The sequence below is a fragment of the Drosophila navojoa genome, chromosome X, assembly GCF_054131105.1.
Source record: "Drosophila navojoa isolate 15081-1374.11 chromosome X, UAZ_NAV_1.0, whole genome shotgun sequence".
In the NCBI taxonomy this organism is placed as follows: Eukaryota; Metazoa; Arthropoda; class Insecta; order Diptera; family Drosophilidae; genus Drosophila; species Drosophila navojoa.
The window spans coordinates 15,713,566-15,740,369 of NC_142895.1; the positions used below are offsets into that span (position 1 = coordinate 15,713,566).

General features: G+C 39.9%; 1 protein-coding gene across 9 annotated transcripts in view; it reads right to left on the reverse strand.

The window, feature by feature from the left end:
- Nucleotides 1-26,804, reverse strand: part of rut (adenylate cyclase rutabaga) — a 186,456-nt gene that overhangs the window by 11,641 nt on the left and 148,011 nt on the right. For all 9 annotated transcript variants that reach the window (XM_089264722.1, XM_089264721.1, XM_089264720.1 and 6 more), the window contains exons 3-6: nt 3,614-3,878; nt 1,176-1,910; nt 543-670; nt 127-430 (exon numbers count right to left, since the gene is read on the reverse strand). In XM_089264722.1, the coding sequence (XP_089120848.1) occupies nt 127-430; nt 543-670; nt 1,176-1,910; nt 3,614-3,814 (1,368 nt within the window). In that variant the 5' untranslated portion in view covers nt 3,815-3,878. The remainder of the gene's footprint in view (nt 1-126; nt 431-542; nt 671-1,175; nt 1,911-3,613; nt 3,879-26,804) is intronic.

Below are 26,804 nucleotides of genomic sequence, written 5' to 3' on the forward strand. Positions count from 1 at the left end.
ACACCAATACACAAACACGGCGTGCGTGAAAGAGACAAAGAGAGAGAGAGAGAGAGAGATGGGCATGAGAGCGAACGCTACAAAGCGACTGCATCTAACTGGGCTGGCTAAGCTCAATCGACTCACCTTGCGCCGATGCGGCGGCGGCACAATGAAGAACGTATCCACGCCGTGATCCCGCAGATACGAGGAGCGCTCGTCGCCATGACCCGCCTCCACCTCGTACTCGCCCGACAGCGAGTCGAGGGTGGCGCGCGTCACATGCACTCGGCCCGGCTCGCCGCCGGACTCCATGTGATTGGCCAGCGTGACGTCATTGGACCACACATCGAACTGCCACTTGCGCAGCCCCAGGACGCCGCAGAGCACACGGCCCGTATGGATGCCCACGCGCATGTTCAGGATGACATCGGTAGCCTCCACAACGGTGCTGTGAAGTGTCAAAGCGAAAATTGATTAAAGAATGGACTCCAAGGCAGATCATGATCCGAGATCAACAATTCACTCTCACAGCATTCATAAGAAAACTGAGCTATACTCACGCAATGGCATCGATCATATCGAGTCCCATTTCCACGGCGCATTTGGCGTGATCCTTGCGGGGCTCCGGCAGGCCGGAGACACAGTAATAGCAATCGCCCAATATTTTGATGCGCAAGCAGTGATTATCCTATAAGAGAGGGAGATAAAGATATATGTATATTATATTATATTTATTTATTTTATTTTATTTATTTTTTTTTTTCTTTTTTTATTAAAAAATATATAAAGATTTTAGATTCAACAAATTTAAAGAAATTATTTCACATAAGTAAGAAAAGAAATTAATCAAGTTTTCTTTTAATAGATTGTTTATTTAGAGAGATAAAAGTCTGTCCCTTTTTTTTTTTTAATTTAAAAAATCTTTGTTTTTACATATTGTTTCAATGCTCCTATAATAAAGTCTTCAGCTGTATTTTTTATATTTTTTTCTGTATTTTTTAACCTGAATAATCTTTGCTTCGCTCAACAATTGTTTATAAGGCCCTATATCCTATAAGAAAGAGAGAGGGAGAGCAAAAAAGAGAAAATTTGTTCCATTTTTTTTAATCAAGAACAAATTTTCTATTTCTTCAACTTCCCTTTTAATGAAAAAGAAATCTATGCTATATTTAACAAAGTGTTTTTCAACTCACATGCGCCAGCTGATCGAAGCGACCGAAGAGCTCGTTGAGCAGCCGCACCAGCTCCTGGGCGCTGCACTGAGAGGAGAGCACGGTGAAGCCGACTATGTCCGCAAAGAGGATGCTCACGTTCTCGTGCTTCTGTATGTAGATGCGATGGAATTGGCCCGCCACTGGCGACAGAATGTCGTTCTTCATCTGCATGGCCACGTGCTGGGGCAGCACCGAGAGCAGCAATCGCTCCAGTTTCTCATTTTCGTCCTGAATCTCCAGACGTGCCGCGATGCAGTTGCGCGTGTCGAGGAACGCCCGTCGCTGGGCGCGCTCCATCATGATGTTCACCACGAGGCCAGCGACGTTCACGCCAATGAAGATGACAATGTTGGCAATCAGCTGCGTGTACTCCAGGCCTCGCAGCGCGCCCGTAAAGATCATATAGACCGTGATGCTGATGTGCACCGACGGCAGCGAAATGCCAAAGGCGACCGCCTCCCAGATCTGCAGCGGCATCATCGCATACGCCAGAAAGACGACAAACACTATCTGCCAGACGCCCTCGGCCATCACCTCCCTGGTGTCCACCGGAAAGGCGCGGCCCACCGTCGGCATCGAGACTATGCAAATGCTGGCCGTGAACAGCAGGATGCCATAGCACAGCGTGGGCAAGTGGTGATCCTTGATGACCGAGCATTGCAGCAGCACCAGCACAACGGCGAAGAGCACACACAAAATCGAGTTGAAGATGTTCTGTAACGAAAGTGATTAGAAAATGTAATTAAATGTAAATTCATTCGTAAATCAGCAACTATTTTATATATAGTGAGAGACCAGGAATGCACTACAGCAATATCTCAATGCATTCCAGGAATGGGCTCAGGAATGGGGTCACAAGGACAGAAGCCTTACATTCAAAAGCCATGTTACATCGCTGCAGCACTCGTTCATGACTAAACTAACTAAACTGTCTTGGCTGCTGGCTGCACGTAAACCCTATAAGCTCCTGGCTTGTTCTACGCCATTCAAGTATATGGTATCGCGGCCAAATCGCCCTTGAATGAACTCTAAGGAAGATCACTGAGGCTTCTTGGTACATGAGAGCCAGGTATATCGAAAGCGACCTCCACATTACCAAAATGGGAGACAAAATCCAGTTGGTGGCCCTTGAAAGATTGAATTCTCATCCAAATAGCTTGGCCAGGCACTAAATTCACTCAACTCCCGTACTTGTATTAAGATAATACTCATACGCCACCACACTCAAGACCTGCTGGATCGGCTCTGGATCTCGACAACTCCACATTGCACATAATGAGCCTAATAATACCCCCTAAACATCTTTTCTGTCATAATACATACACACATAAGAATCCTGTATTAAAATTAATATAGCTTTTAGTATATAAATTAGTTCATATTCTGTACGAGCGTATGTATGGACTGTCCCTACTACATATATAAGGTAGGGTTGAAAGTCAGCTGACCTAGAAATTCTAACTTAGTCTGCTTTAGGGGTATGCAAAATTTCAAGCTCCTAGCTCTGTTTTCAGAATTGATGCCAAAATTTCGGGCTTTTTTCCTATAGTGCACTGTACTCCCTATGCTCTCTCTCCCTGTACTTTGGGCCCTACACAGGACAAGTAAGAGTCACTAAGAAGCGAGCACACTTTTTGAGCTAGTTAATAGCCCATTAAACTAAAAATGTGAATTTAAAGCCTAAGTCATGTTTAAGTGAAGAAATTAAGTTTAGGAGCTAAAGAGAGAGAGAGAAATAAATTGTTTACTATATGCTGCATATATTATTTATTAATTATAACGTGTCTTTCAATACAATTGCGAGCTCTTTAAAGTTAAGGCAGTTAGAAAATCCTATTGTAACTATTAAATCCAGTAAATGGGGGTTTTAAATTTTACATTATATATATATATTCAATGTGTATAAATTGAATCTCGATTTAAGTTTCAAAGACACTAGTTAAGAGCTGGTAATAATTCTGAGTTCTAAAACCGAGAAGAAAGTTCTAGTCTATTTAGCTCCTACATACATATATTCTCAAAATTTAATCGAAATGCTTGATGATTATATGTTTAATATTCTATGTATTTTATAGAATAATATTATCTAATTTGTCTTCAATACCCTCTCAGAATATTTGTGGTAATTTCGCATTAGCTGATCAACATATCTAGAGCATTTCGACTACTATGAATATATAGCTATAAATAGTGTAAGTAGATTATATATTATCAGTATATATAATCCTTCACAGCTATTTCAATTCATATCAACTACTCTGGAAATCCCTCTCAGTACGTTAAGCCAATTGAACTTGCACTCGACTTCCTCCTATTTATAGTTGGTAAATGCAAAGACCTCAAATAGCCGGCTCAACAAACCGGAACTAGTTAATGCAAACGAAAAGTTTTGCATGAGCAGGACGCAGAGTACTCACATGAAAGGTGGCCGCGTTGTTGAAGGCCAGGGACAGGGCGGCCATCACACCGCAGAGGACCAGGACCAGGGCGACGACGCCCAGCACGGAGAAGCGCTGCAGCTTGAGGGTGTAGCGCTGATAGAGGCATTCCAGTTCATCGTTCTCGAAGCGCAGCGTGTTGAGCGGGCGGCCGCGCGTCGCCTTGACGGCATGATCCATGCGGCTGCCGTCGCCGCCGCCGCCGTTGAGCGGCTGCTCTCCAACGGTCTGCCAAGTTCAAGGGCTGCAAGTGGGCAGAAAGCAGGTGAAAATTAGTTGCGTGAATTCGTTTATTTGCATTGGTTTTAAGGCCCCCTCACTCTCTCTCCCTCTCGCTCTCATTCTTTTAATTGCTGCGCGCTTCGACCTTGAAATGTTGCACGTTCGTTCGCTGTGTGAAATGTTTTGGCATTTTCCGTGGCACGCAATCACTGGGTAGGAAAATGTGCCGCCTGCTAGCCGGCACACACCGCCCGACCGACCGCCCGCCCTCCCGCTGTCGCACCACTTAAAATAACATTTTCATTTGAAAAACCCTTCGCCAGTGGCCCCCCCGCTAACTTCACGCCAGCTGAAAATAACCGCTAAAAATAAGCAGCTCAGCAGCTCTGTGGCTGCTTTCTGGCGTGAAATCAATCAATGTTCATGTCCGTTCGGTCAGCTTTTCTCATTTCTCGTTTTCGTTTCGTCTACATATTCTTTTATACACATGCATACATACATATATGTCTATGGATATTTGCGTGCCACGCCCACGCCCATGACACAAGAGCCCTGGCGGGCCACATACTTATGCCCACTGCTGCGGCGACAGAAGATAAATGATGATTTGTATGCGGCAATCCGTTAAATTCATTAAAATATTATGCACAAATTCATTTAGCGAATGCTCAAAAGTACTCGCACATAAAGTATCCGACAGGCCAGCGTAAACAGCATGGAATACCAGAGATGTGCACGGGAGCAGCAAGCCCGACTAGAAGATACCCATTGCAGAGCTAACTGCAAGTGATATTTCAGCAAATATTGAAGCAAATATACTGTAGTAGAGCTTGCATATGTAGGAGAAGATCTTGTAAAAGAGAGGGAGTGCTTGACTACAAGATACCCATTGCAGAACTAACTGGAAGTGATATATTGGCAATTATTGAAGCTAAGCTTACTAGGCAAATATATCGTATTAGAGCTTGCATATGTAGGAGAAGATCTTGTAAGAGTGAGCTAAGAGGAAGTGCTTGACTACAAGATACCCATTGCAGAACTAATTGAAGCTGAACTGACTGGACATATTGTATTTTATGAAAGAGAACATCTCGTAAGAGATACCTATTACGGAACTTCTAGAAATGATATGAACTAACTGTACAGATATTTTATGAAAGATACGATACTTTAAGGATCAGCTAGCCATTACGGAACTAGCTGAAGCCAGTTGGTAAATATTAGAGCCAACTGAGCTGAGATTGGAAAAGCATATATAAGTATGAAGATACCCTGACCTAACTATATAAATGTAAAACGGGGAAAAATCAACAATTTTTACAATCTAATTAAAAATCCCAACTCAATGTGCTCCAAGACCTTTGGGATTTTCAAGTTCTGGTTCAAATACCAGCTGAAATCTCAATATTTATCTATATGTATAGATAGTTAAGTAATCAACTGGAATATGGGTACAACTAAAAAACACATATTAAAATGATTATTCTATAGCTTTACTATGTACTCGTATACCCGTAGCAAACAGATGAATCGACAGATAGGCAAACAGACAGTTCTAGTATACACGGTATATACTATTTACGGTCACGCCTACTTCTGCCTGTTGCACACAATCGCACAAGATAATTACACACTTCTCACACATTCTCAACGAGCCTGGGGCATGCAAAGAGATTTCAAGAGATGCGCAAAGTAATTCAAACGACTGAGAGATCAGGGCTCAAATTCCAGCAAGAAGCAATGCGATGATAATTATTATGCATTATAGAGTGTATAGACATCTATGTATATATTACTGGCATAATACCCACACCGATTACTTTGCCAATGCCGAAATTCGCATTTAGTCTTTTAATACTTCATAATCTCTTTGAGGCGCTTCGCTGGCAATTAAGAGAATCGAATTGTACAATTGAAATGAGTTCATTGACGACAGCAATTAAATGGACTGAAGCACCTCGGCAATTTATTAGACACATAAATATGCAGGTTAATATTAATAATAAACAAAGAAAATATTTCACAAAACCACACGAATTTCATTTGACGCAAATTTATAAAATGCGGTGTGAAATATTTACAATTGCATAACTCAAAAAAATACAAATACAAATACAAATAAATAAAATAAATTTTGAAACAAGTCGGGCACTTGCCGTGCCGCAAATAGAATTATTGGACAAGCCCACACGCACAGCCACACACACGCACACACACAGCTACATTCACAAGCATTATAGAATGGGTGGAAAAGTTTTGGACTTGCTTTAGAGGCGCTTGGCTGGTTGGTGCAGGGAAAGGCGGGGCCACAAAAAAAAAAAAAAAAAAAAAAAAAAAAAACAAACAAATATATAAGTGAATATAAATTAAAAATATTCACGTCCTAAAATCATAATCATAAATGCCGAGAAATTGCAAAATGCGCGCACATCGAAATTATTAAAGCTGCCAAATAGGTAAGAAATCGTCGAGCGAGCGGAAAAGATAGACAACAAACAAACAAACACGAACGCAACTGGCAAATAGTCAGAGTCAGACGTTACAGTACGAGTAGTAGTACATTGCACACCCCACAACCCCACAGCGCCACAGTCGCACAGCTCAAGCCCCTGCGCCAACCCAAGATCGAGGCAACTGTTCAAATAGTCGCTGCTCGCAAATGTTGCGATAGGGCGATATATAAAATAACATATGAGCCATGCTGATATATAGATAATACCTAGCGAATTCTCTGGCGAAGTTCAACGAATTGTTGAACTGAATTGAGCTGCAGACAAGCTCAAATATTGATTAATTAGTGCAGACAGCAGAGAACCAAAGCAAACGCACTTGGCCAGAGAAGCGCACAAAAAGCTGCAGAGAGAGGCATGGTGGAAAGGCAAAGCGAGAAGCAGGTCAGTATTCAAGAAATCAACTAAAGAGAAAACCAAAACTCAAGCGAGAACCATGGTTCAAGGTGAAGGCAGCCATAGAAGCAATTTAGAAGTCAAATGTGAAAAGCGAAGCTCGAAAGAAAATAGAAATAAAAAATAAAAAAACAGAAATAAACTAAAATACAAACTAGCTAGTTTATGGCAAGTAGCTAAGTGAGTTTTCGTTTTAGTCAGAGCAAACAAAAATGCATTTAAATTTAATTCATAAAGCGAAAGATGACAACAAATTTAATAATCAAAAGTGGGCACAGAAAAAGTTTAATTTTTTTTTATATATACGAGGTACTTAAAAAGCAAGACCTGAGAGCTCTGCTGTCACCCCTTCAAGTCTCAATGCGTCGTGTATATATATGTAGATAGAGAGATAGATAGACAGTTAAGAGGATCACAGATAGATAGAAAGATAGATAGACAGTTAAATAAATGATAGATAGGTAGATAGATAGATAGATAGATAGATAGATATAGATATATTGATAGATAGATAGATAGATAGATAGATAGACAGTTAGACAGTTGAATAGATGATAAATAGATAGATAGATAGATAGATAGATAGATAGATAGAGAGATAGATAGATAGATAGATAGATAGATAGAGAGATAGATAGATAGATAGATAGATAGATAGATAGATAGATAGATAGAGAGATAGATAGATGATAAATATATCACCTATCTATCTCTAGTCTATCATATATATATACTCTATATCTATATATATCTATCCTATCTATCTCTATTATATCTATATATCTATCTCTATATCTATACATAGATAGATAGATAGAGAGAAAGACAGATAGATAGATAGATGGATAGATAGATAACAGAAAGCTGGATAGACAACAAGGTAAATATGAAGAATGTCTGATAATTCGAGTTTTGTAACTAGTTTTATATGAATAAAAAAGTATTTCCTATAAGCTCAACTCTGATTATAGTACGTCTATTTAGTTTTAGCTTATTCGCAATCTCGAAACAATAATAATGATGATGATGATGATGATACTCTTGATGATATTCTCCAACTCATTTAAATGCATGCAGCTAATAGCTCTCTGGGCAGACAATGTAATGGGATTGATTGCTGTTTGCTAAATGGCGTCATCTAACGGTGATCCGTTTGCCGCTGGTGACATCTAGTCGAGCATTACATTATGAAATTACTTGCCAAAAATCGCATGTTCTTCTTGTCTTGGTCTTGTGGACACGCGCAATTCGGTTGACCAGCAAGTTTTTGGCAGCAATGCGGCTCCCGCTGTCCGGTCCGCCCACACGGCAACAGCAACAAAAGCATTTTGAAATAATCAGAAAGAGAAAACCCAACAAGAACAAAGAAAGGCAAAATTCAAAAACAGAAAGTAAAAGAAATTGGTTAGGCAAAAACCAAATGTCAGAAAAACACGAAAATTTCTTGTGATTTTCAATGTTTCCGCTTTGACGGATGCATGTGAGCAGCTTCTACGGGGCGCTTAATGAAATTCGTTGCCAAGAAAAAATCAAAACGGACGTTTACTCAATTAAAGGCCACGCCCTCTTGCCAGCCCGGCCGCGGGCGCTTCGGGGCTGTCAATCAATGGCGACAAAATTGCAAATGCAACGTCATGTAAAAGTCTTCAATTCGAATTTTTGCACAGATTTCTGATTGCAGATTTTTCGATTTAGCGATTTTACGATTTTGTCGATTCGCCGTCTGTCCACTGTCCACTGACGACTGTTTGAGCAGTAAGACCCAATTTTCGATTGTATCAATTGGCAGCAATTAAGAGTCGCAGACGTCCGGCCATTAATTATCATTAGCAAGCGAACAGCAATTGATGATTATCGTTAGTCTGAGAAGAGTTTTGTGATTTGGCGCGCGGCGGCTGAATGAAGCAAATATGTGTAATTATAATCAATTCAATTATAAATTTCCAATTGCCAAATGCCGCATATAGAAACGCTTGCCGTCTGCCCAGGAAGCTCTACCAAACAAATTAAGCACAAGCCAAACAAATGCCAGCCAGCCGCACACAGCACAGCGAAAACAAATTGACGCACACGCCGGAAAAACATTGAGATACAATTGGAAAAAAGGAAACCAAAAAGTGCCTCCCAAATACAAATACACAAATACACAAACACACAAACATACAAATGCTCAGCCAAAAGCCAGAAGCCACTTAATGTGTGCACAAATAATTTTATAGCTTCTTCTCTGGCGCAAATGCAACTCAATTAAATTGGATTAGCATTGATCACAGCTGTCGAATTAACGAACCCAAATTACAGTTAATGAATGACTTCTCTTACGAAAATATGCGGCATTCGCAAAACCCATGCAAAGAAGAAGAGCAACAAGATTTTAGTGATTCTAGTAATTCTAGTTCCCACACAGAAAACAGCATAATATACTATATACATACATATATATATATAATATACTATATATAATACTATATACTATATATAATACTATTACTATACTATATATATATAATCTCCCATCAATGTAATAAAAACCTTGGAGTATTGAACTGTCGATATATTTATAGATCATCTCTGTGCAGTTGCTCGAGCGATCTTTAGTGCACTATCTATCTATCTATGAGTCGGGCCACTTTACGCCAAGTTACTCTCTTGCTCTGAGTAGCTATTGATGAGGAATACTCAGAGCTCAGACCCACAGTTGGACTAGTTGGAGCGATCTATGCTGAGGTGTTTCTCGCTTAGAAGAACAACGAGCTTGAAATTTCGAGTTTCTTTCTAAACCCAAGGAAGGGAATGGGAGCCTAAATGTCCTTTTATTTGCTTATCGCACACCCCACGATCGCTTTGGTGTTAGTTGTTTTCGTTTATGCCTCAATGCTCTGCTGCAGTGCGCTTTATAGAGGATGTCGCATGGTGGCCGTCAATATATCTTGTTCACTCTTGAACTGCGTACATGGAACAATTACTATCTCTGACAGGCCTCGTGTTATATTATAATTAGAGCCAATAACTTGACTTGTATATCGATAATAAAGTAAAAATGAGTTATCGAAAACAAACGATATACACGCATAAAACAATACTTCATGCGGATAAATCAAAGAGTGGATGGGATCGCTCAAGGCAACGCCTTCTGATCAAAACTTTGTTAAAGTAATATATGATATCTAACTAATACTCATATTTAGTCAAATATATTGCACCTAAAATCACTTACATTGGAGTAAAGAAAACGCAACCTGATCAAACACATGGGTATACAAACTCTACCATCCCAGTTCCCATTCTATTTCATATTCAAAAATATCAATATTCACATGCAGCAGCGTTCAGAAAGTCCATTCAAAGAAGACAGTGCATAAGGCATTCTTGAAAATTCACTGGAAAAAATATGCTATTACTAAACATTTTATTGGACTTTCGTCTCGCTGTGCTGCCATTTTTTTTTCTTTTCTTTTTTTTTTTTGTTTTTGGTCTTCAACAGAAGCGGACGCAAACTCATACGCCATGTGGCACCATAAATATTTATAATGAAAGCAACCTTTGGTACGCTGCGGCGCTGCCAAAGAAAATTCAATCAGACAATAGTTTCCGATTGCAATTTGTTGATACACAGCATATGGGGGCGTGCACGCCCACATCGATACCTACAGAGCGCCCACTGGTGCACCTGCATCAGAGATAATTAATTATACATATATTTTAAGCAAGTTAAGTTAATTACACTTCAAACATGGGGCGGGCCAACGGGACTGGCGGAAGGCACTCTTGACATTTCGACCTTTTCACACACTGTAAAGCGACGAGAAGGCGAGCATATGGGTTGTGGGTGAATGGTAATATTTGTTTAAATTTTAGTTTATCTCATGAATGAAAGCCCGAAAGAAACTATATCAAATGAAGAGCTTAGCTGAACTTTTATAATTCCCACAGCTGTTTGTTCTCTGTCAAACAGAGTAGCTGGCAGTCGTGCATGCCCATAGCTATCAGAATTTTGTATTTTCTGTTTTCTTTTTTTGCCTCTGCAAAATGACTACGACAAATCAATTAGCGGACCAGCATGCCAAGCAGCAGCAGCAGCAACAGCAGAGCAAAGGCTCAAAGAGTGGCCAATTTTGTATGGCTTTTATCTGGTCCCGCTTGGCGAATACATACATATATACACTATGTATATGTGTGTGCTTGTATGCGTGCATATATAACCCAATCAATTGGCCAATTTGCTGCTGTCGTTATAAGGAATTCGTACATGTGCAGATTTTGTCCAGATGCTGGTGCCATGGGCTCGGTTTATTAACGCGTGTTAAATTCAAGTTTCATTGCTAAACACAATGAAAATGAAATTGATGTACAAACATATGTATTACACAAATTTATTTATATTCATAAACAGACACACAGACACACATATATATATATGTACATATGTATGTCAATATTTGTTTGCCTCAGCTGCTGTTGTCCCGTGATGTCAGCATCAGCTTGAGTGGGGTTATTTATGAGTATATATGGACCATTGCTCTGGACCCCAACAAAAGCTGTTTAGTAGATGTCTTTTCTCCCTCTCTGTCTTCTCCTAATGAGTCTGTGAGTCATTGTCTTGTGTCCAAAATGTCCGTATCTGATGTGAGATTATGCTAAGATTTTGGTTTGACTCGCATGAGATTTGCCAACGAATTTGTACGACAATTTAGTTGAAATTACGCCCGAACCATGAATTTGACTGGCTGCCAGCAAATGTGAATGCAGACAGAGCGGGCATATTGGTTTCTAGACAATCAGTTACAGACCTTACCAGGAAATATCTGTTGATATCCTGTGAGCAATAACAATATATGTGATATATCACATTGCCGGCTCAACTTTTTACGTAACCTGGACAACAAATCATTGCAGGCTCTGATTGATGCTTAACTTGGCCAAGTCCCAGCCAGTATTAGTCAGCCATTGCCATAGAGATGCCCGCTTATCAGTCAGCCTTCCGCTGCCCTCTCGCTGGAAGTTCAGCTTGCCCATTTGAGGGCTAACTTATCTGCAGCTGTAGCGTATTTATTGTTGGCTCAGTGCCTCATTACTATTTGCACGAGCTCTTGGCGCTGGCGCGGCAATGCAGTTGGAATGCACCGTCAGCTGTGCAAACCGGCAACAACACCTGGCGCTGCTCAGTATCAATAGCGCCCCGCCTCCGCCGGCCTGGGCGCATGGCTGCTAAACGATAAGGTGGGGCCGGTGATCTTCGACAACAACAACAACAACAGCAACCCGAGAGTGCAGCAATAGGTCTATTTCGAATTGAAATTGGAATTGGAATTGGTAACGCTATCGTCGATTGCCATTTTGCTGTTTATGGCATTTTTTGCGGCTAATTAAACGCAAATCGCAAATTCGCAAACGCACGGAGCATATGTAAAACTGTCCGACGGGCAACGGAGCCGCGGTACGTGGCATTTGCCAAGGAGACGGCTGCTAGGTGGGGCAAGCGCTTGGCAAGGCAAACCAACCATGGCAAGGGCATGCTAAATAACCACAAAAGGCCAACACACAGCACCAGCAACAGCAGCAACACCATCAACAGCAACAACAGCAACAGCAACAACACTAGCCAACAGGAATATATAAAATCAATAAAAATGTATTTTTAACACATATTTCGTTTGAAAATTATGCTAAAGCAGCTGAGCTGGGCGAGAAATGATTATAATAGCTGGTTAGATTTGGCGTTAATCGCGTGTGAATGCATCCATCCCTTTCGCTTTCGCTTTTCTACCCACTGTGGGCTCACTCGAGGCGTGTAAATATATATAATATTTATGAATAGTTCAGCAAACAACAGCAGCTGCCCAGATGGACAGCACAGAAGCGAGAGATATGAGGTGTGCATGTGTGCATGTGTGTGCCTGTGTGTGTGTGCGTGTCCTTCATCTCAGAAGCTTCGCTTCGCTTCGGACAGTTATCTCGTTCAAGAATTTATAGACGTGCGTTGCTGTCAAATCGATTTTCAATCGCATGACGCAAATTAAACAACATTTATGCATAAAAATATTTATAAAATTCTTTTTGCCATTTATATATAAATATCAATTTATATATATATGTATATTATAGTATTACAAAATGCATAATTAAAGCGTAACATTCGTTACCCTCGATTTACTTGTTTGGCTAAATGAAATTTTCATGCATATGTAATACCCAATTTCAAGGGCTCCCACACGAAATGACGAAATGTATTACAAAATGACAAAAATGTTGTTTCGATTTTGCCATTTTCTCTCCCTCTCTTTTTTTTTTTGGACTTTTTGGCAAGACCACAAGCAAGTGGAGGCTATGCCAGCACACGTTTCGGCCTGACTGCTGAAATGTTTCTAATTAGACACAAGATTGACGGGCAACATTCACCAATGCCACGCCCCTGCGCTCGTCTGCCTCCAGACAGTGCCAGCAAGAAGGAGGAGGAGAAGGACGAGCAGGTGTCAGCAGGCGAGATTGTGCTCAGTGGTGAGATGAGCTCGTAATTTGGTGACGGGATGACTGAATGACTGGATGATTGGATGAATGTCAGACTGACAAACCGAACGATCTGGCCATGGCAACATGTCATGTCCAATGCTGGAGGTGACGCCCACTCGACGGCCGGCGAAAGTGTCAGCGCTACAAAACGATCTGGATTAAGAGGTCTTATGCAATCTGATGATCTTTTGTAATCCTTCAGCCAATCCAATTCAATATGCAACACGTACAAGGCAATCTCTCACACAGATAGGCAGAAATTAATTGTTTAATGTATTTAGCTTTATCTTTTATATCAACATCATGGACTTGTTATAATTGTGTCGCGCTCAGTCATCAAGTTATCAGCAATTAATTAATTGTTAAATTAGAATTTCAAATTGCTTGGCCTATCGGAGCTAACGCTACTCATTGCTGGATAACACTAATTGATCGTTTATTAATGAATATTGAATGCATTTTTAATCACATTCACCTGCATCAATTCAATTGCATATTTGAATACTTGATTACATTACACTAAGTCTGTGCAAGATTTGTGAACGAGCTAAGATTAATGGAGGATCAGATATATACAAGGAAAAGTTCTAAAGTTCAATTGAGTAATGCAACTAGAAGACATAGTTAAAATGTTATTGAATGTATTAGAGATAAATATATATTTAATTGAAGATCTTCACTCAAGATTGCGATGAGATCTTAACAAGATAAATCTTCTTTCTATTATTATAAATTATTATCAAGCAGGAATTTCAGTTGAGCAACAAAATTATCTGTATAAAGCTAGATAGACCTACACAAATTTTTATAATAAAATGCGCATTAAATTGAAGATCTATCAATGGAGTTAAGAATCAATCAAACTGTTAAGAAATTAATATGAGGAATACCATAAATTCTTTGTATGATTATAATGCACGATTAAAATGAAAAACCTCTGAAACTAAAGTGCAATTGAGCAACACAATGCAATGATATATGCAAGTTTTTGAGCAAATGATTATGGCTTTTATGAATTTAGAGCTTGTCAACAATTATCCATCAATAAATCTGTAGAAAATTGCTGACTTCTTTCTATTGTTATAAAAGATGATTGAAAATGGAAAACCCTTAGATCTCTAGCTCCTATAATTTTAGAACTTATGCTAAGCACTGCAACTAAATGCGCATCGAATCGGGGATCAATCAATATTGAATTGCCTTGAAGTCCATTTCTATTGTCTTATAATGTCACTAAAGCAGCGAACGACTACCGATGCTTCAATGTCAAGCGAGCCATTATGCAAGTAAGTGTGCGTGTGCGTGTGTGTTTTTGTTGTGCACAACAAATAGTAAAACTTGGCTTGACAGCAATTTGATAACTTCATTGCTGTGAAACGCAAGCCAGGCACGCGATTCCCACTGCATTCGAATGCTCTTCGACGACAACAATCGACGACAAATGTCTATAATTTTCTGGCAATTTGTACAGAGAGCCACAGTGCAAGGGGCGCACTTAGTCGTTGGATAAGAGCGTGCTCTCATGACAACGTATTAGTCTCTCTGCGCCAAAACACAACTTGAACTGAGATCAACGAGTGGCTAAGAGGGAGGGCGGCACTTGGCTGCATTGTTGACGGGTCGATAGCATAACAAGAGATGCATTAAACGGCATCGCTTAACGAGCATTATAATTATCGGCAATCTATGTAGTTAATTACGTAAGCGAAAGCGGGAGGCGGAGAGCGACAGAGAGGGAGAAACTAAGCCAGAACCTTGACAGCTGCACTCACCGAGCCGTGCTCGACGTACGGTTACGGAACTGGCCCAGGCTTTGGGCTTGAGCTTGGCTGTCATGTCATATCGTCGCATCTAATGTCTCATGCAGGGCACGCAATCGCAGCGCGGCGCAGCGCAGCGCCATAAAAGACCAATAGCCGGATAGTGAACGGCTTGGCCAGCGGCCAACCATTATGAATGTCAAATATTTGGACGTTTCAAGTGAAAAAGCGCATAACAAGTGGCAAACAGAGACCAGCAAAAAATGACCAAAAGACCAAAGGCGACGGCTGACAAGTGACAAGCGATAAACGGCATTAAAGGCACGAAACGACCCAAAACGCCCAACAAACAAAACAAAATACAAAACAAGCAGCTCGCCAGCAGCACACCGAGCAGCAAATACTCTTCATGACCAGAGCTAAAGACTCTCAAGTCATGAAATGAATCATGGCTATATACGTATTCAATTCATTAATTGAATCAACAAATTGATGTGGTTTCAAATGCAAAAATATCACATAGAAATTCCGTAAGGGTATACCGTATACCCTAGGCGCAAGCTACAGAAACATTTAACCACATGAATGTGTGTGATTGTGTGTGTGTGTCTGTCTATGGCCCAGCAGGCAACTGCGTTGAGCAAAGCACACAATGTCACTCACACATCGTGCATATAACGTATCCGCACAGTGGAACCAGACGCACAAACATGTCAACAGCACTTATCTGCCCATTAACTGCTTAATCAATGCGGCAAATGCATGAGGTATATCACTGATATATCTGATTGTCTATGAGTAATCAAGAGACAAGAAAGTGCATATATTATAAATGTATACATATAAATCTATCTGATCGTATGCCCAGTATAAATACTATAAAAGTTTGCATATTGCCTATATGTATGTTTCTATAGCTTTCCTTATTCAGACACACATCTAACAAGCAGAAAGCTCTTAAATCGAAGCCTTTCTATGTGAATCTCATGCTCTTAACAGGGACCTTTAATTTTCTAAAAATCCTAACTATGTATATACATACTTATACAAATAATATTATATTATATTATTAAATAAATTAATATATTAATAATATTATACTAATAATACTATAATACCAGCACGATAATATAAACATATCCATACTATATAAATACAATCCTAAATCACAGTCCTATTTCCAACGCTCTCTTTCACTGCCATGGTTGACTCATGACTCCCTCTTTGGTCACCATTAAGATTGCTCTATCTGTGCACTTCTTGAGTATTTGTTTTGGTCTAAGGCCGCTGAAATGTTTTTAAATGTCTTTTTGAAGTCTCTTTCTCCCTCTAACTGGCGATACGACATGACATTGCTGCTCAACACTTTGGCTTTGTTATTTTTACCGCTCTCTCTCTCTCCCACACACACACTCTCTCCATCTCTGTCGCTCGCTTTGTAGGATACCAATGGTATCCACATCATTCAATGTGGCGTTCTTGGCGCGTCTCACTTAAGCCCGTTGAATTTTAAATGGGCAGCCAGACAGACATCCGAATAAAACACAACAAAAGTAGGAGGAAGAAGCAGAGAGAGAAAAAACCGAGTAGCAAAATAAAGCGCCGATAGCGAACTAATATTTCAAGAGCCAAACAAACTGTATATTGGCATTGAGCTTGTCCTTAGACTATTTTGCAAATAGCAGAAAGCAAAAACAAAAAAACCAAAACTAAGAGAAAATTTAAGAAGTGAACGTGAAAATAATGAAAATCCAAATGCCAAGCGGACGTTTTAGGCGAGCCGTGAGCTGTTCGGGCCGTCCAGCGGGTGGCCTGCTGATGGCAACAAAGGCGTTTTGACAAGGACACATCCACAAAATGCTATGGACGGGGCACATGAAAAGGATTCGCAGCTGATGGCTTCGCTTTGCGCCTGTCTGCATTTCTGGTCCTTGAACTTCACAGCGCCAAGCAAATACAGCGAACGGTTTGCATTGAAATTCTTAGTCTTATGTACACACTTGTATACATATATAGATGTATGTACATATATATGGGTATATTTTTGTATATAGAAGCATTTTCTTTACTGTTTTTGTGCTGTATATATGTATGTATCTATCTGGAGCCTCAGCTGCGCTCACTTGGCCTGACAACTGTCGTCCGGTGTGCGGTGTGCACTGTCCGGCATTCAGCGATAATAGCCGTAAAGTTGCGACGGGTTGTTGAACCAAATATGCCAAATGAATTGCATTCAGCCGGGGCAGCACGTCCAGAGTGCAGCGACCCACGCACAGGAAACAACTGCAACTGCAACTGCAACAGGCACAAAATCTTCAGCTGCAACAGAGATCGCACAATCGATAGACCCATTGAATGCTGGAGTGGATTAAGCAGTATATCTAGCTAGGTTTCTATATCAATACATTCGCATTGTTAGCTTAAGAATCAGAAAGATCTGAGAAAACCTCTGTATAAACAAGCTTCTACATCAGATATCCCAAGCCAAAACTGTTAACTATCAACTAAATATTACTGCCCAACAGTTAACAGTTTTGCTTTAACATTTCTAATATATGTAAATTCTTGTACAGAAAGCTGCATTCATTAGAGGTCTTAGAAAACATTTTAGTGATGAAACTTCATATCTGTATCAAAATTAATAATGTGTTAATCTTAATACTCGTTTCTAATCATTTACAATATATATTTATACATTTTTTATGGCATTACTTAACAGTGTCACTGTTTTTACTGTATGCTGTATATCCCTAATTTAAAACACAAATTTGTGCCATATAACAGTGCCTAATTCATATAAAATATAAAAAGCAATCAGTTAATGTATTTTCATAATAAATACAAAAATATTTAATAATGTGAGGAGCTCACGATATATCATATGTATCACTAGATAATTACATACATCAGCACAACAAGTTGATAAAGAGCTAAAAAAAATAAGAGACCGTGCAATTCCCTCAAGACAAATATCAATCAGCTGGCATCTCGTTGTCTCCTGTTGCATGCCCTCCCCCCCATCGCATGAAACGCTCATCATAGGCATTAATTGACGCGCCAGGCAGATTTGTGGCAAACGCTTGACCTTCGCATGCCCTTCGGCTCGGCCCACTTCCTGGCGCGCCCTCAATCTTCACTTATCTATTGTGTATAGCATATACATATAGACACATTTCTCTATGCACGCACACATGTGTGCATGCATATTTGGTGAGTGATGTCAGTAATGCGAATCGATAAAAGGCTATCTATCTGTCGAGCGTGAGGCAGGCAGCAACAATAGAGAGCAGCAGCAGTAGCAGCGATTCGGGGGAGTCAGCTAAGTTAAGTAGTCTCAATATGAATGGCAAAGAGTTTGTCCAATGTCTACCTGCAGCTAGATAGGCTGATGCGATGCGATGCGATGGGAACGAAACAATCTCAGTGGAAGCATTGTGATATTGATAATGCCACAGCGCTCTTTATAGCTTATTACAATTGCTATTGCTGTCCAATAGCCCCAGCCACTTGAGGCTTATCTGGAGCACTTGAGAACTGATTATATGTCCGCAATGCCCGTCCTATGCAATGCACAAATGAAAACAAAAATAAATACAAAAAAATAAATAAAAGAAATTAAAACGAAAAGAAAAGAAAACAAAGCATTGGCACTGATTTTTACAAGTATATCACGTATACGTAAAGCAGCAGCCGTAACGCTCCTCGCACCCATGCTTGTATACCCTCGCCACGGGAGGGCCAACCACAACAAATATCCTCGTAATAGTAATTATAATAATAATAATGCTAATATTTATATGCACAAATTGAAATTGTTGCACTAAAAGGCACTTGGAAGAATGCATCCAGAATTTAATTATAGGGAATTATATAATATAGAGAAAAATGTAAATAGTCTATAAAGAATCTTCATAGTCAGAGTTATTATTGATAAATTTGATAGTCTACCAAGTTAGATTGAAATTGCGTTGTACTAAAAAAAAAAAAACTTGGAAAATTCCACCTAAAATTGAATAAATCTATAGACTATTTCATTGACAGCGAGAATTATTTTTGACAAGCTGAAATTGTTTAACTAAAAATAACTCTAAACCGAATGCACCTAAAACTTAAATCTTATTGACAGTGGGACTTATTATTGACAAGTTTGATAAAGTGTAAGGAGTTTCATAGAAATTTCTTATCAGTTACTTCAGTTACTTGCAATTATCAAACGGTAAGAGTATCTAATGGCGTCACATTGAAAACACCTCTGCCACCTGTATTTCTTTTTATGACTGGCTATAATACATAAATATGCGCTCATAAATTTAGTACGCATTATGATAATGACATAGGAAGCTTTCGAATCGCCACAAGGTAGGCGGTGGGCGGTGGGGTGTGGTACGACCGGAAGACCGATTGCATGGGCTACGCGAGAGGGCTGTGGAGGGGGCTCATTTCTTTGTGGGCGTGCCTGCATGGCCAAGTCTCCAGTGTCGGCCATTTTACGTCGTTGCACTGCAGTATTATTATTTTACACATACACAGAGTGAGAAAGAGATAGATGGAGCGAGAGCGAGCGAGAGAGAGTGGGAAAGGCACACATAAAGTCGTAAATAGATGCAAGCATTTTGCACATTTGCAATGGCATACAATTTGCGCCAGTTCCTGTGGAGCAGACCCGACCCAACCGCAATGGCGACAAGGGATAGCCCGGCTCTAACCGAAAGCCGGAAATGAACTGTTCGCCATTTTCGCTGCCAATGGGTTCAGTGACACAGTCCTATCGATCGTCACATAGATTGTCTTAGCCAGCCAATGCAGGCGCATTATCAGCCCGCATCGAGTTTGTTGAACTAGCAGAACATTTTGCGCAAATCGAAAGAGAAGGTAAAAAAATTGTACTTCAATTGTTGTTGTTAATATGTTGTTCGTATTTTTCGTAGTAGAGCCTAGAACATCTTTTCATAATTTATTTATTTTTTTATGCATGTATTTAAATCTTTACTTTTTATTTACTTATTTTTTATTATTTAATTTTTTTATTTATTAATATATATACACATTTTATTGTTAATTTTTTTATTTATTTTTATTAATATTATTTTGTTTGTTAATAAAAATGTGTACGTATTTATTTATTTAATTTGTTGTTTTTTTTTATTTAAAGTTTAGAACATTATTTCAAAGTTAATTTATTTTTTCATGTATGTATTTATTTATTTAAATTTGTATTTATTTATTTATTTGTGTTTATTTATTTTTTCATGTATGTATTTATTTATTTAATTTTGATCTTATTTCTTTTTTTATTATTTAATTATTTTTGTTTATTAATATATTTTTTTTTACTTTTTTGTTTGTTGACTAGTTAATTTATTTTATTATTATTTTTTTTTTTAATAAAAAATTTATGTATATATTTACTTAATTTGTTATTTTTTTATTTTATTTTTTATTAATTATTGTCAACTAGTTTTTTTTTTATTTATTTATTTTTACTTACGTTTTTTTTTTACTTTTTTTTATATTGAAAATAAATTTTTTTTTTTTTACTTTAAATATTTATACATACACAATATTTAAATTTGTGCATGTGACAGTTGCAATAGCTGCCAGCTTTAGTATGAGTTTTTAATTAAGCAAAGTCCATTATGAAAAGAATATATATATGTACATATGTAGATTTGTATACATATGTATATATATGTATGCATATTCCTGATCAGCGTAACTACACTACAGCTATTATCGTTAGCGACTTTAAGCGAAACGTGACACTAGATTTTTATGGCCACTAGCTAGTTTAGGAATTTGTTTTATTTATTTATTTTTATTTTTTTAGCCGGAGACTTGGCTGGCGTCTAATGAATGGCTTTTGGCAACTTATTGTGTGGCCTGGTGTTCTTTCCCTTTTCAAATGCTCCAACTGCCTGATGATGCGAGAAGTGCGATAATATGATTGATGTTGCTGTGTCTCTCTATGCACGTGTGCATGTCCATGTGTGTGTGTGTGTGTGTGTGTGTGTGTGTCTATGGAAGCGAGTCAAGTTGTCGTAAATGGAGGCAAATATTCGTCGCCTATTGTCGTCGACGATGTCCGCTAATTTGATGCGCATACAGAGCGCCCTGCCCCCAGCCAAATGTTACCCTTACGATGACATCCCCTCCCTCATTAAAACAAAAACAAAATAAATATAAATATACACAAAAAGCAACAACAACAACAACAACACACAGTTTCGTGAGAAGAGAATGAAACTCATTTTAATTAATCAATTTGTATGTGGCTAAAAGTGCGTCGTTCGACGTGCCGATGTTGTATTTATTTCTCTATGCCTTGGCTCTGCTTGTTCTTGTTGTTGTGCTCGTTTGTTTACCATTTGCTTACTTCATAAAACTGCAATAAATTGACAACGATTCTGGCCAGAAAGAGCAACAGAAACAAAAAAAAAAAAAAAAAACAAAATAGAAAACAAAAAATAATAATAATACAAGCGAATTGCCTGCGAACTGTTGTTGCCCACTTAATTGTCATAATTGCCTTTACATAAACGGTTTTGGCTTGCAAACAGTTGCCAAAAACAAAAACAACAAATTGTTACGAACTGACGTAACGGCCAAAGTCCGCCAGAGTACTCTAGCCCTTTCCCTTGCGACAAGTTCTGGGTGTGAGGGCCGAACAATTTGCTAACAAACTTTCCATAAGAGACTAGACATATGTGCAAATTAAATCAAATTAGTTTAATCTAGCCTAAATAAATGATAGGCAAACCATTTGCATATTGCTTTTTCATATGCCGAAACTCGAATTGGAATTACGAATTCAAAACCAAATACTTTCAGAGCTGACTAATCTGCGGGCTATACGTATATGGGGTGAATCAATAATTCAAGCGGCCATTCCGATGCAAGTGTTGATGCATTTCGCCTGCATTCGTTTGACGAAAATGCACGTTCAGAGCCGTTAATCCTCTGAATATCCATGACATACAGCACACAAGCCATCTAGCTGGCTCTGTCGCATTCTATCGCCAGCTCTTACCCCCCTCAGCACGCCGTTTGCTGCCGCTTCCAGGTAGAAACTTGCGTAAAGCATGTTCATTTATGCCCCACAATGAACCGACTTGGCTTACGGAAACTGGCAACAGGCAACTGGCATGTGACTGCTGATGAAAACGTGTCCGTTCTTATCGGCTACTGAAATAAACGCACGTCATTAAGCAAACAATTAAACTGTTCATAGTATGATAAAAAAAACTAAAACTGATTGACTAGGCTATACTCTGTAAACAGTTGCAAAATCACTTTGGAGAAGACTTGAAATGGGGCAGGATTCCTTAAGCTCTACTTGAATTTATGAGAATTGCATAGAACGGCCTGTTGCTTATGGTAAGTAAATACTCAAATACTCAAAGTCAGTATGCTCTGATTAGGAATGCAAAACTTATTAGCTATGTAGGTGGAGGTATGAGAACTGCAGCGAAAGGTTTGTTGCTTATGCTAAGCCAATAATCAAAATGAGATATTTACTGCCTGCGAAAGTTCTAGACTATCTACCTGAATTTATGAGAACTGCATAGAAAGGCCTGTTGCTTAAGGTAGGTAAATAATCAATCTGTGACAGTGCAACTCTGAAGTGAGTAAACTAAGTAAACTCGAAGTTCAAAGACCGGATTAAGAATACAATATTGATAAGCCCCATTAATTACTTCAATTTATTATGAGAACAGCATAGAAAAACCTGTTGGAGAGTAACAAACTAGAGCTATTTGTCGGGGAGCTGAACAATACCAGAGTTCAAAGTTCTGATTAGGCATACAAATTAAGATATATGCGAATTTCATAAAGTAGAGACGACAACTTCAATGCCCTACATGCATTAACAGCATGCCAATTCCGAGAGTTCGCCAAGTAGCTGCGAAATGTCTTCGGCAAACAGCAGCAAAGGGCGAGCGCTGACAGGCACGAGGGTGCTCGGTGGCCCAACGCTGGCAGGCCCAATTGGCTGATGAAGTGCCTTTCAGGCACATATTGGACGCTGAAGTGGTCAGCCGCCAACCGGCTGTGTGCTGTCCAGTTGACCAGCTGTCCAGCTGTCCAGCTGTCCAGTTCGCCGTTTTGGGGCAATTGAAGCCATTGGAGAGCTCCGGCTGTCAGCTTCATAACGCAAATTGCTGTGTTAATTGTTTGTTCGCCAAGCGGCTTCAGTCTGACAGCCGCCGGAGATAGCTGCTGAATCGAATGAGTTCATGAGTGGCAGATGGAAAAAAAAGGAGATGGAGATGGAGATGGCTGCTGTAGCTGTAGCTGTTGCTGCTGCAATGTTGCTAATTGTGGCATTAGTAAATACAATTTCCACTCTCTCTAGTGTGTGCGTGTGTGTGTGTTTGCCTGTCAAATGCCTCAAATGGCTGTCAGTTAGTCAATCTCTCCCGCTCTCCCTCCCTCCCCCTCTCTCCATCCCGCTCCTGTCAGCTTGTGGCTGTTGATTGATTGGCTGCTTTGATTGATCGCTAAGCAGGCGCGGCAAATTCAATTTCGAACCAGTTCAAAATGATGATCATCATGATTTTAATCTTGTTAGTCACATTAACAGACAACAGATGAAGTACACACACACACACATATATACATACACTCAACGTAATTGCTGCTAGGCAGCTAGAGTCTGTCAGATATTCAAGTAATTGAAATATAGTTGTCAAAGCATACTCAAAAACCTCTTGAAAATTCTTCGCTTTATGTTTTGACAAGCACACGACAAGTGGCATTCCGATGCACAGAACTTGCCTCGGCCCAAAAGCTTGTTAACCACTTCGATCAACAATCGAACAAACAATCAAGCGCTGAGAAAAAACACTTTGTTTTACTTCAGTTTTTGTGTATGCTATCGATTCTTTTACATATTTATTTAGTAGCCCCTGAATTACGTTGCCTCTCTAATGTCAAAATATCTATAAATCTGCAAAGCTGTTTTAATTATCTGCTGTTATCGATAACTTGACATCGATTGTTTATGATTTTCAAGCGCTGGTTAATCTCAGCTTGGAGTTGTGCTCAAAACGTTTACGTCTATAATATCACAATACTATTTAAACCTATATAAATGTGTTATCATTAGCTATTATCGATAACTTGACATCGACTGTGATTGGGAACGGTGAATCACAGCTTGGAAATGTCACTTAAGTTCACAAAACTGCTATGTCAAATTTTGTATAGTTGAAATTCTTTAAAATTGCTCTCGCTTTCAGCTGTTATCGATAACTTGTCATCGATTGCTTACGCTTTTCAAGCGCATTTTATAGTCGACTCTTTCTTAACTTGGCTATAGCTGTTACAACAACTAAATATAACAACAGCAACGACAACAACATGCGCTTTATTTCGTCAACGGCGCGAACATTACAAATTTGTTGCGCGTGCGCAACAACGACATCGCGTCGCAGCTGACGCCAACGCCGACGCCGACGCCGACGCCTCTGTCGACGCTGTCGATAACTGCGCATACATTTTGCGAATCGAAACGGGCCCGCGCGCGAGCTCAGTTTGCTTTGTCCAGCCAGCGATTTTCTATTTCACTTTTAATTTCCACATCGGCTGCCGCTGCATCTACTATGTGTAGACAGTTGCAGTTGCAGTTAACATCGTGTGCCCCGTCTGTGCGTCCAACTGGCGGCACGTCTTTGTCAGGGTTGCCAGCGTGAGTTCATTTTAATTGCCAGCGCATTCCGTTGCCGTTGCTGGAGTCGTTGCGAGCCTGGCCCAAGGGGCATTCAAGCTGCGTCAGACCGTTTGCAACAGGCAGCCGAAGGTCTGCACTCAAACGACACCACTCAACGCCAGCCCCAGATTCATGCACAGGCCTATCGAGCACTATCGTTCGATAAATGATTGTTGGCGCTGAATGAAAAGTCATAGAGCATGCGCTTAGGCTGACAGGCGGGCTCTAATACTAGAAATAATTGAGATAAAAATAAAATGCTGATGTATGCTAGTGTGAATGTATATGAATATTAGTACTTCTAACGATACTTATCGTTGTCGATATCGTTATTGATATCGTTATCGTTAGCATTTCAAGAAAAGAATGTAGAGGTCTCACGCCAAGCTTCATTTATCATTATTTTCATAGTTATCGTTTATCGATAATCTGTAAACTAGTTAATATTAACCTTAATCTGAACACTCTACTGCTTGTTGTGGTGAGTTTCATTTAAGAGTATTTATAAGCATTTTTAAATAATTTGTTATCGTTTATCGATAAGCAGTATATGATCATAAAATGATAGCGCCGATTTTATATACTACCGCTAATATACCATAATGCTAGGGCAATACTATTTTGGCATGCTAATCACAGTTGTTTAATATTACACTAAAATATAGATAGTTATCGCTAGCTGAACATTTTCATAAATTATGATTCTCAAAGCATTTCTATATATATTACAAACTTTTTGGTTCGCTTTTGTTGCTAGACATGTTTACCTAAAAGCGGCCACAGACACGCGATTTACAAATATTATGCAAATACATAAGCGCGCCGGCCATAAATAATCGATAAATGAATGCTCATTGGCTGTTTATAGGGTATTCAGAGAGCGCTATGCTGAGTTTAGCAGCAGCTGCGATTGTAAATGATTTGCGAGTCGCAGTTAACTTCTGTATCTGTTTCGGTATATGTATCTGTATCTGTATCTGCATCTGTATTTGTGTCTGTATGTGTGTGTGTGTGTGTGATTTTTTAATTTCTTAGCTACTCCGTTCAGTGTTTTTGTGACTTGCTGGCTTGCCTATTCGCAGTCACCCTGCCACATTTGGGCGCAAACAAATTAATTTTTGCGCCTACATAAAGCTAATTGACTTGAATAGCCGGCCGTCGGGCCGTCGGGCCGTCTGTGTTGCTTGCGGCTCTTAATTGTGGCCACAATTAATAAAGCCGCCGCTCAGAAAGTCAGCTCAACGCTATCTGCATCTGCTGCTGGCGCCACCTACACCCGCCCCGGCCGCAGCAGCCGCAGTCGCAGTCGCAGTCGCAGCAATGAAAGCTGACAAAATGCCGCTTGACCTACAATTTGTCAAGAGAGGAGGCGGACAACCGTGCGCATAAAGACGCCCATGTGCGGCACGTGTGATTGGGTCAACTCAGGTGGCGCCCTCAGCGGAAGCGTATCAAGTGCATGCCACACACACTCACACACACACACACACACAGGGGGCGAGGCAAAAACTATGCCAAACGCTTTGGTTAATTAGAAATCAATTGAAACGCATATAACGTATAAGTAACTAGCTAGCAACAACAACAATCTGACGACCCAAATAAGTTGGCGATTGCCTCAGCCCGCGGCGCCTGCGTCTTCAACATTGTTAACGTTGTCGCTGCCACTGCCGCTGCCGCTGCCACTGCCGCAGCCGTTGGGTGGCATGCAAACCAAGCTGAATGCAATGCAACGAGAGAACCAGTTTCTCTGCACAGCACAGAACCCGCCACATCTCCTCTCCCACTCTCTCACTCTTGCCTTGCCTCTCGATCGACTCCTCCCCAGTTTTATCGTTCATTTGGTGTGTCAACGTGGCTATCTTAAAAATGCTTAATTGCTCGACTTGCATACAAGAAGAGTAAGAAAATAAAATTAAAAACTAATTGATAGCCGCGGGCAGAGGCGGATCGAAGCACTCGGAGAACGAGAGTGAACACGCTGAGCAACAGCCTTATCGTAGCCACGCTCCCTCAGCTGCTGCAGGTGCCAGATCACACCTTCCACACAATCGCCCAGTTGT